General features: G+C 36.2%; 1 protein-coding gene across 1 annotated transcript in view; it reads right to left on the bottom strand.

Annotated features, from left to right (window-relative positions):
- Positions 1 to 12054, bottom strand: part of RAB10 (RAB10, member RAS oncogene family) — a 111802-nt gene that overhangs the window by 31849 nt on the left and 67899 nt on the right. The window contains exon 2 of the mRNA XM_037812634.1: positions 3829 to 3889. Within this exon, the coding sequence (XP_037668562.1) occupies positions 3829 to 3889 (61 nt within the window). The remainder of the gene's footprint in view (positions 1 to 3828; positions 3890 to 12054) is intronic.

Raw genomic sequence — 12054 nt, 5'->3', positions numbered from 1 at the left:
CCCTCAAAAACCTTACACTCAGCTAACACGGCTGAGCGCACCGGCCGGCGGCGGAGGCAGCAGCTAGCACCAGGGGCAGTTGGAGCTGCAACGGGCAGCGGCGGTCAACTTCGAGCATCCACCGGCTCGCCAGCGCCCGGGAGCATGTGGAAGCCAAACAAGAGCAAAGCGCTTCTGCGCGACTCCCGCGAGGAACAGCACCTGCAGGAGGAGAAGCCGCCCCTGCCGCCCCCGCAGGGGTTCCGGGAGCAAGTTTCAGAGCTTCAGGAAGTGACTTCTCTGTTTAATAAGGGTGGTGAACAACATCTACTCGAAAGATGTAAATCTCCCAAGTCTAAAGGAACTAATTTACGAGTAAAGGAAGAGCCGAAGACATAGAAGAAATCTGGATTTGGGGACAATTTGGTTTTAAAACAGAATATACAGTCTAGGAAAAAAAAAAAATGAGATTGAAGGTTGGGAATCTCCAAAAATCAGTCTCGAAGATGTAGCAGCTGATTCAAGTATCACCTCGAGTGACCATATGTCCTGGCCAGTCTGGGAAGATGCTACTAAAGGCTCTACTAAATACACTAGCCGGATCAGCTCAGGAGATAATTCGGTGGAGCATCAGTCAGCTGGAAAGCTGCTCCGTATTAGACGACAAAGCAAAGGTAATCTTATTGATAAGTGGGAAGAATTAGAATGAGAGCAGAAGAGGAAATACTATATAAAAGAAAAAGCCCGCAATTTCCATATATTTTCAAACAAATATTGGCCTAATATTGCACCTTTGTATTTCATTTTATTAAGAATCTTAAATTTGCTATCATTGTATTTTTTATTAGTATATGGTTAAGCTGTTAAGCTGTTTCTCATATTAAAAAGTTAATCTTATTTTGTGCCTATGCATTTGGAATTTTATTTTCATATGTTGAATTCTGAAACTTCCAAACATACTGATTCCTTAGTGAATATATACAGAGGTTGTACATTTGATTGCCTTATTGTACTACTTACACAATCCATGTTTTGCTGAAACTGGGATGTGAATTTTTGATGCTGTCCCCTAAGATATTTGCAGTTTGCCACAAAAATATTTTCCTGACAGTCTTACTTGTATTTCTTTGTTTCAGAATTTACATACTTTATTCTTGCATGCAACATATATGTACAGTCTATGAAATGCAACAGTGTAGGAGTTGTGCAATTCTTTTCTGTTGCCAGAAAACTGCAATCGAGGTGGTGAAATGAATTTTCCAAACATTATGTTAAATGTGTAGCAAATTAAAATTTATTATTAAATTTAAAAATATGTAAACAAATTAAATACCAGAACAGCAAAGGTTATATTTGAGTATATATTCAGTTTAAAAAAGCATATTCCCTACTGCCTAGGAAAGCATAGCTTCTAGTGTGTACAATGCAGAGGTAATGGTGGTTTTTTTTCTGAGATTTTACTTGTACTTCTCCTGAACTTAAAAATATTGATCTTTATTTTCTCATAAAATGTGTTCTTTTATGTTTACAGATTAATTAATGAATGCTTTAAAGTGTGGATAAATTTTAGTAACTTGATGCTCTTAATTTTGTTTGGAAAGCATTAACTTGCTCACCGTAGGGTTCAAACTATTGGAAGTGCCTCTTTTCTATTATACCCAGGATTTTGGTTTTTCAAAATGAGATACTTATTATGATTGATGTTGCATCTGTAAAAAATTGTATATTACCCCCCAAAGGAATAATTTGTGGTTAATTTGAGAACATGACTGTGGAATTATGTCTCTCCCTGTCTCTTTCTCATACAGATTAAAGTTATCTAGACTTGCTAACTGCCTTTGATAATGGGATCCTCTGTATCAGGTATACAAGCAACGTCTCTCGAGCAATATGGCTCTTATCAAGCAGGCAGTGCACATATCTATCTTAGGTAAAAGTGATTTGAAAGGAAAAAAAAGCTAGTGGGAGGAACTAAAAAAACATTTTAAAATAAGGTAAGTTCAGATATTGAAAAATACTATGACAGAGATTACTAGGACAAATGTGACTGTGCCTGGAGGGACTGGCCTGCTGTAGGCAGTCCTATGCAAGGTCTCTCTGTGAAGATCACAATAAATTGAGAGATGAATGAGAGTAGGAAGCAGGGCAAAAATCTCAGGAAAAGCATTCCAAACAGAAGAACAGTAAAAGGGCCTGAGATAGTAACATGCTTGGCATGCTCAAGTAAAGAAGAAAAGGGCAGAGTGGTTGGAGCAAAGCTGGTGAGAGATGAGGACAGAGGTGGGCAGTACCCAGAATGTGGAGTCCTCCATTTTTATTCCTGTTGAAATGGGAAGCCCCTGAAATGGAGTGGTACTTTAGAAGGCTCAGTCTAGCTTCTTTGGGGGGAGGGGAGGAGACATAAGGACAGGGCATGTATAAAGGTATTAATTTGGAAAAGAGCCTGTCAGTGTTATGGAACTGAATAGATATCAATTGGGGTAGAGACTATAAATACAAAGGGAAAAAAAAAATACAGCCCAGGATGAGGTCAGAGAGGTGGGCAGGGGCCCATCCTGTAAACTGTGGTAAGAAATTTGGATGTGGAGTTTGGACTTGCTTTTGAAATGCAATGGTAAGTCAAAAGGGTTACAAATAGGGGAAGGAATGACAACCATGATCTAATTTATATTTGAAGTAATGAATCACTGACACATATAAAATCATCGATGATTTGGGTTCCAGCTGGACAAAACCCAGAACAGTTCTCCCACAAATACAATGGCTACATACGTTTATTTCATATTGAATGTGGATATCAAGTGTATTTGTTTGTATGTTTTTAAAATTATAATAAATGTTACTCTGAAATTAAAAATAAAAAAAAAATAAAATCATTGATAATTTTCAAAATAATTATGCGGAATGAAAGAAGCCAGACCATCCACACACACCGCAAAAAAAGAAAAACTGTCTGATTCCATTAATAAAAAGTACTGGAAAATGAAAACTAAAGTAACAGAAAGCAGATCAATGGTTGCCTGGGACCAAGGGTAGAGGAGAAAGAGGGATTACAAAGAGACTCAAAGAAACTTTTAAGGTGATGGATATGTTCATTACCTTGGTTGCAGTGATGGTTTCACTGATATATACACATGCCAAAACTTAACCAAGTTGTACACTTTAAATATGTGCAGTTTATTATGTCAGTTATACCTTAATAAAGCTGTTTAAAAAAAAGGAATAACACATACTTCATAGGGTCATTATCAGTATTTAATGCACATAATACATAAAAAACGCATAATATTCACTGAAAAATATTGCCATTTAATTTTAAATCGTCTATAATTCAAACCCGAATATAAACTTAAGGAATTTTATTGTACTCTTATACAGGAAAACCGTATACAAACTAATAAAAATAATACCTGTTGAAAGTTATAATCGCATTTAAGAAAATAAATTTTAGTTTAAGACTCTCAAAACAACAAAAGGATTATATATTAACTTTTTTTTTAACTAGATGTTCCTCAGCAAAGCGTTGTGCTAGAGGCTTTACATAAATTATTCAGGTAATCCCTGTAACAATCCTTTGAAATAGGAGGTATATCTCCTTTTTACATTTGAAGATACAAGAGGCTCACAGAGCACAGCATATAACTTGCTCAAGTTCACAGACCAAGTCGAAGATGCAGAACAGTCAGTCCAAAGTCCATGGCAATAAATTTTTTTTACTTCACCTTATTGTTAGTGTTAGAAAGCAAGTTTCTCAGAATCTAAACAGGTGACAAGGAAGAATTTCAATGTGAAACCTTCAGGAATCTGCCATTACATTATATATAAAGTGAGTAAGTTAGTATCGCTTACCATATCTGTAGCTTGATCTTCTTTCCTTGTAATTCAACTGTTTTGATCTTAAAGTCTATTCCTACAACACAGAAAAAAAGTAAACTGTAACTGTGGCCCTGTGATTATCTGTATTAAAATTCATTGGAGTAAAAATTCTTAACATTTTAAAAATCTGTGTTTGTCTATGTCTCTTCCTTAAATGTACAATTCTGAGCAAATGGATTCAATTTTAAACCTGAATGTAAGACATATGCTGGCATGAGGAACAGTTATAGAGTTTCTACAAATTAGAACATAAGAAATTAAAATGTTAAATATCTAATATTTTAACATATAAAAATAAAAGACATTTCCTAGTAGGAAAAAATATAGGCTTCACTAGATTGCAGAGCAAAAGAATACTACCAGGGATAAAGAAGGTCATTTCATAAAGGGATCAATCCATCAAGAAGACATAAAAATACTAAAGATATTAAATTTAAAAATTACTGGTTTATGCACCTAATAACACAGGGCTTCAAAATAAATGAAGCAAAAGCTAACAGAATTGCAAAAAGAAATAGACAAATCCACAATTAATTATAGTTGGAGATTTCAATACCCCTTTCTCAATAACTGAAAAAAAACAAGTAGACAGAAAATAAAAATGATACAGAAAACCTGAACAACATTATCAACAATTTGGTTTAACTGGCATTTATATAAATCTCTATCCAGCAACAACAAAAATATACATTCTTTTCAAGTACATACTGAACATCTATTGAGAAAACATTTAGGGCCATAAGAGACGTTTCAATACATTTAAGAGTACTGAAAGCATACAAAGTATGTTCTCTGACCACAACAAAAATTGGAAATTAATAACAGAAAGACATCTGGAAAAATCCCTAAATATTTGGAAATACATGAGTCAAAGAAGAAATTACAATGAAAATTAGAAAAAATGTCAATAGAAGGAATATGAAAACACATCAAGATCTGTGGGATGCAGCCTGAAGTGTTCCAAGGGAAATATAACATTTCCATTAGGAAATAAAACTGTAACAAAATCCAAGTATTTGTTTTAGAAGGGGAAAATATCAAAAGAATAGAACATATAAAGTCTGAAACTGAGGACATTATGTTGAGCAAAGTTAGCCAGAAACAAAAGGACAAATAACATATGAGCTCACTAATATGAACTAACATTAATGAGTAAACTTGGGGAGTTAAAGCTGAGAACACAGGTTATCAGCAGATAGAAAGAGGACAGAGACAGACATTTGATGCTAAAGGAGTATAGAATGTTCAACAGCACTGACTGTATAGATCCAGAAATGGATAGCACAATACTGTGTGATGGTAGCACAATATTATAAGTACAAAGAACAAAGACGTCTGTGAGTAAAGTTGAAAGAAGGCAGCTAGGGGCATGCATGACACTAGAAAGATGATTAAAAAAATTTAAAAAGCCTGTAATTGCTAAAGTATGTGTCAAAGATCAGAAGTGCCAAGTCTTTGAAAGTACCCCCCTGTATGGCTTATTTGGCAAAGTGGAAAGTACCTAAAGAAAGAAAAAGGAACCTTTAGAACAATCAATCCAGATAAAGGCATGAGCTACAAATTTAACACTGCTAGAAGAATCAGGACATTATGGCAGTGACTCCAAACTCCGTAGGTATACTCTAAGTTCTGACATGCATCCTTACACTTTGTATATCAGAATTCTGAAGCTGCTGTGTGACTGCATCATCTTATGATTGATGATAATAACTGGCCCATTTGCCTAGAGGGTAATAAATTGAATAAGCGAAGAGCAAAATGCAAAGGAGAAGAGGCTAATAAATCAATTTAGAAAAGAAATATTAAGTAAATCTGCAGAGAAGGTTAGTTGTCCAGTCCTGACAACAGAGCTGACTCAATAAAATGGAATTTATCCCACTACAAAACACCAAAAAATGTTACATATATCAGATGTATTTTCAAGAAACTAAGAGAAATGCTTATGGGCCAAAACCAGAGGAAACTGAAAACCAGAGCAGATAATCAGGTTTTAGTTACACCTGAGAGACAGGGACAGAGGCTATAACTTGGTAACCAAAGGGCTTGAGTTACAACAGTCATACTGGAGACATACTGGAGTCATACTGGGCCATTATGAGGCAAATACTGGAACTAAGAACTCTGCCTAAAACCTAGAAAGCGCTACAGCCTTAGTGAAAGAATCACCTAGAAAAACAAATCTGCTCACGGGCAAAAGGAGACCATAAAGAAGCTTCTGATACCAGCGTTTGTGCCTCATTCAGGTTTGAGGATTCAAATTTAGATAAAAAATGGTTCCTGGCTATTAATAGCAAATGTAATAACTGGCTGGAGGTATAAATTCTTTCACTGAGATTCTCATAAAGAAAGCCTTTATTATTCAACATTGTGCTAGAAGTTGTAGCCAGAGCAATTTGCCAAGACAAAGATATAAGTTTTCCAAATTGGAAAGGAAGAAGTAAAACTCATTATTTGCAGATGATATGATCTTATATTTGAAAAATCCTGAGAATTCAACAACAAAGCTACTTGAGCTAATAAATTCAGCTGAGTAGCGGGATATAAGGTTAATGCACATAGGTTAGTAATGTTCCTATGCACTAAAAATGACCTAACTAAAGAGGCAATCAAAATAAAAATTCCATTTACAATAGTAACTTAAAAAATCAAGTACCTAGGAATAAACTTAACAAAGGACATAAAAGACCTCTATGCAGAAAACTACAAAACTTTACTAAAAGAAAAAAAAACAGGACCTAAATAGGTGGAAAGAATATTCCATGCTCATGGATAGGAAGACTAAATATTGTTAAGATGTCAGTTCTACCCAAACTCATCCACAGATTCAACGCAATCCCAACCAAAATTCCAATAACCTACTTTGCAAAAGCTAGTTACTAAATTTATTCTCGAATAGAAAGGGGCCTCAAATTGCCAAAACCATCCTAAAAAAGAAGAACAAAGGACTTACATTTAAAGACTTTGAAGTCTACTATGAAGCTACAGTGGTCAAAGCAGCATGGTATTGGCATATAGATAGATATATTGATCAACGGAATCGAATTGAGAGTTTGGAAATAGACTCCTGGATACGTGGTTCACCGATTTTTGATAAGGCCCCCAAATCCAGTGAACTGGGACAGAACAGTCTCTTCAACAAATGGGGCTGGGAGAACTGGATAGCCATATCCAGAAGAATGAAAGAGGACCCCTACCTCACACCCTATATAAAAATTAACTCAAAGTGGATCAAAGACCTCAATATAAGAGACAGTACCATAAAACTCCTAGAAGACAACATAAGGAAAAATCTTCAAGACCTAGTATTAGGAGGTTGCTTCTTAAACCTTACGCCCAAAGCACAAGCAATGAAAGAAAAAAATAGATAAATGGGAACTCCTCAAAATCAAAAGCTTCTGTATCTCAAAGGAATTTGCCAAAAAGTTGACGAGGCAGCCAATACAATGGAAGAAAATATTTGGAAACCATGTATCTGATAAGAGACTGATTATCTTGCATATATAAAGAAATCCTACAACTCAACGACATAGTACAAACAGCCCAATTATAAAATGGGCAAAAGATATGAAAAGACATTTCTCTGAAGAAATATAAATGGCTAAAAAACACATGAAAAAAAATGTTCTTCACTACCTATTAAGGAGATGCAAATTAAGACAACAATGAGCTATCATCTCACACCGATAAGAATGGCTGCCATCAAACAAAAAGGAAATTACAAATGCTAGAGAGGATGTAGAGAAATTGGAACTCTTATTCACTGCTGGTGGGACTGTATAATGGTACAGCCACTCTGGAAGACAGTTTGGCAGTTTCTCAGAATGCTAGATATTGAATTACCCTATGATCTGGCAATTCCACTTTACAGTATATACCCAGAAGACTTGAAAGCAGTATCATGAACAGACATTTGTACACCGATGTTCATAGCAGCATTGTTCACAATTGCCAAGAGATGGAAACAATGCAAGTGTCCTTCAACAGATGAGTGGATAAACAAAATGTGGTATATAGATTTGATGGAATACTATGCAGCAGTAAGACCCAACAAGGTCCTGAAACATATGGCAACATGGATGGACCTTGAAGATACAATTCTGAGTGAAATAAGTCAGACACAAAAGGAGAGATACTGTATGTTACCACTTCTGTGAACTATCTGAACAATGTAAAACCAACTTCTTATAATGTAGAATAGTGATAGGCAGTAGCTGGTGAGGAGGAATGATAATCCAATATGTTCATATATGTTAATGATGGTAAATTCAAAGGTATAGTAATGGATATGGGTGACGATTATTTGTTAATGGGATTATAAGTATCAGAGCTGTATGAAGGCGAATAAGATTGAAACAGGTTGTTTAAAGGCATGTTTCCCACAGATCAGCACCACAAATATAGATATAGGTGCTTGCATGATATACTTTCAAGGTATGACACTAGTGCAGAGAGTTGACAACAGAAGGGCATAGGGAAAAATCTACATATTGCATACTAGGGACTATAATTAATAGGGATACAATAATAGTATTACACAAGTACTAGGGACAAATAATTAAGGGCTGACAAGAGCTACCAGATGTTCTGGGTCACGAGAATTGTTTAAAAAGGAGAGTGATGAGGATTGTACAGCTAAGTGATGAGAATGTGAGAGATGGATGGATTATAGTGGAGATAACACATGCTATGTGAATTTAGGAACACCCTGCTTTATAAGTCTAGCCCTTGATCTTGAGGCTTGCTCAGGTGAAACTTATGGTTGTAAAGTGGAGACTAGCTAAACCCACCTGTAATTATGCCTAGGAGTCACCTCCACAGAACTTCTTCTGTTGCTCAAATGTAGACTTTCTCTCTCTAAGCCTAACTCTGCAAATAAATTCATCACCCCCTCCCCAACATGGGACAAGATCCCCAAGATGAATGAGTCTTCTTGGCGACGTGAGACATGGACTCTGGGAATGAGCCTGACCCTGGCATCGAGGGTTGAGTGTGCCTTTTTGACAAAAAAAGGGAAAAGAAAGGCAACAAAATAAGGTTTTAGAGGCTAAGGGAATTCAAACAGAGTCAAGAGGCTGTCCTGGAGGTTACTCCTATCCAAGCTTCAGCTTGATATGCCAAATGAACACAACATGATAAGCCCAAGTCAACAGTAGTCCTGAAAACTGTAAAAAAAATACCTGGATCCCTATCTGGGACTCGATAAAAGTTTCACTCACCATGTTTATTCTTCAGAGTCTTAAATCCTTTAGAGTGCTACTATGACAGCTAAGTCACAAAAGCCAGAGGCAACAGCCTCTTCAAGAACATCAACTACATGTGTCCCCTTTAAGTTGACACCCCTTTTCAACATGAAGAGGTTAGGGTGGTCACTGCCTAGACATCCCTGTAGATCAGGAAAGTGATTAAACTAGAGGAAGAAGTAGCAACAGACAAGATGGAATTTATCAAAGAATTATGAATTAACGTTTATATAATTTTCTTTTTCTTAGTTGTAGGGTATTAGAATAGCTAGAAGGAAAGACTTGAAATGGTAGAATTGTAACCCATAGCATCCTTTGAAATTTGTTCTATAGGTACTTGTTAAACTGTAATTTGAAAGCTAATTTGTATGTATGTTTTTTTCACAATAAGGAAATAACTGAAACTATGGTACTATAACTCGTAACAACTTTGGAAATTTCCTATGTCTACTTGTTAAATCATACTTTGAAAGATATTACCTTTGTGTATATATGTTATATTTCATAATAAGGAAATAACTGAAACTGTGGAACTGTAACCTGTAATATTTTTTTGAAATATGCTCTCTACCTGTTAAATTGCACTTGGAAAATTATCACTTCTATGCATATATGTTATATTCAACAATAAAAAAAAAAGATTTAAAAAACTTAGGACACAGACTGAAAGTTCTAAAGCCCCTAAGGTGGAAACTAGATAGCATTAGAAAATTTGTAAAAATTAAAGCTGTTTTTAAGCTAGCTTGCCTAACTAATCATTCAAGGTAGAAAACTCATCCTACATGCCTTGGGTTTCCCTCACCACCTCACAGAATCAATCACAACTAGTAGATTTGACTTCTAAACCTCTTAAATTTATTCTGGAGATTAAGCATCCTTTCCCACCAACCCTCCCCATCTCTCTCTTTATAACAAAACTCACTGAAAGGTACCTATAAGAACCATCTCTACATGATTCCCAGGGGAGAGCCTGGCCCTGGCAGTGAGGGACTGAAAATGCCTACTTGACCAAAAGGGGGAAAAAAGAAAGGTAACAAGCTGAGGTCACAGTGGCTGAGAGATCACAAATAGGGTTGAGAGAGCATCCTGGAGGTTTCTCTTATGCAAGCTCGAGCTAGACATCCCAAATGGCCACAGTATGCCACACCCTTACCAAAAGTAGTTCCCAAATACCTAGGTCCCTACCTGAGATTCTATAAAAGATTCACTCACTAAGTTTTATCTTTCAGAAACTTAAATCCACCCGAGTATTCCTATACCAGACAAGTCCTAAAACCCAAGAGGCAAAAGCCTCTTTAAGATCAACAATTAGATGCAGCCCCCTTCCCTATACTGTCGACACCCCCTTTCAATATGAACAAGTTAGGATGTTCACTGCCTAGGCCCCCTGAAGATAAAGAAAGAGATTAAGTGAGAGGAAGGAGTAGCAACAAACAAAATAAGATTTAACAAAGGTCTATGAACGCTGAAATTCTATATAATTATACGTATTTTTTGGATGCTGGGATGTTGGAATGGCTGGAAGGAGGTAAATGACATGGTGGAACTGTAGCCTATAGCATCCTATGGGATTTACTCTATCTATAGCTGCTTGTTAAATTGTGCCTTGAAGGTCTTCACCTTTCTGTATTTACCTTGTATTGCATAACAAGGAAGGGACTGAGACTGTGGAACTGTAACCCATAATTTTTGAAATTACCTATATGACTGCTTGTTGGGCTGTACATCGAGAGTTGATACCTTTTCTGTATGTATGTTGTATTTTACAATAACGGAAATGACTGAAGTTGTGGAACTGTGACCCATGACATTCTTTGAAATCTGCTTTCTAACAACTTGTGAAATCATACTTTGAAAGTTATCGTTATTATGTATAGATGTTAAAGTTCACAATTAAAAAAAAAAACCTGTCTAGTTTTTTTTCTCCCTATTCTCGACTATTCCAATCAGGTTTTGTTATTACTACCCCCCCAAACTCTCTCACAACTCCACCAAAACTGCTCTCACTGAAGTCAATGATCTCCATATTGCTAAATCCAATGCTCATTTCTACTTAACTGCTCATCCTAATAGCAGTATTTGAAACAGTTCTTCATCCTTTTCTGCCTGAAAATCCTCCTGGTTTTACCACCAATCTGGTCACCTTCAAATCTTTATTGCTGTTTTCTCCTCATCTCTCTGACCTTTAAAAACTGTTGTAAATTCTTCTCTTTTCTGTCTTCACCATTCCCTTGGTGATTTTCTCCTAGCTTTAAGTTCTACAAACATACCGATGATTCAAATTTACATCACCATCCAGACTGTGTCCCTTGAACTCCAAACTTATGGCACCCAACAGGTTATGATACACCTACAATTCTAATCTCTCACAAAGCATAAAAGCAGAAGTCCTTAAAATGTCCTCATACATATTGCCCACCTCCCACTTTCTACCTGACCTCATCATTTTCTGCATTATTTTACTCTGATCAAGCTGACAATCCTGGCTCCGTTATTGTGTTCCAGAAATAGGTTAGGCAGATTCCCACCTCAGGGCTTTGCAATACACTCTTTCGAAACCCCAACCTGGAATACTCTTCTCCTAGATATCATCGTGACCACTTCCTGTGGCTAGCCTGTCCTATACGTTAGGCATTGTTCTAAATGGAAATTCAACTGAACACACAGAAAAAAATCACTAACCTTGTGGGTCTTACATTATGGTAAAGGGAGACAGACAATAAAACAAAATTAAGTAAATACATATAGTATACTTCAGAAATGTTAAGGTAAGCAAGGAAGAGGAATAGAGATTAATAACAGACAATGTATAGAATCAATCTTTAGACTGAAAGACATACCATGTACCTAGCATGATGAATAAAATAAGATCCATACAAGGCACATCATGGAGAAATTTCAGAACACCAGGATAAAGAGAACATTATAAAAGCTTGCAGAGAAACAAATGAGGCCACAT

This window comes from Choloepus didactylus, chromosome 20, assembly GCF_015220235.1.
Source record: "Choloepus didactylus isolate mChoDid1 chromosome 20, mChoDid1.pri, whole genome shotgun sequence".
Taxonomy (NCBI): domain Eukaryota; kingdom Metazoa; phylum Chordata; class Mammalia; order Pilosa; family Megalonychidae; genus Choloepus; species Choloepus didactylus.
This window is presented reverse-complemented; position numbering and strand designations above follow the sequence as displayed.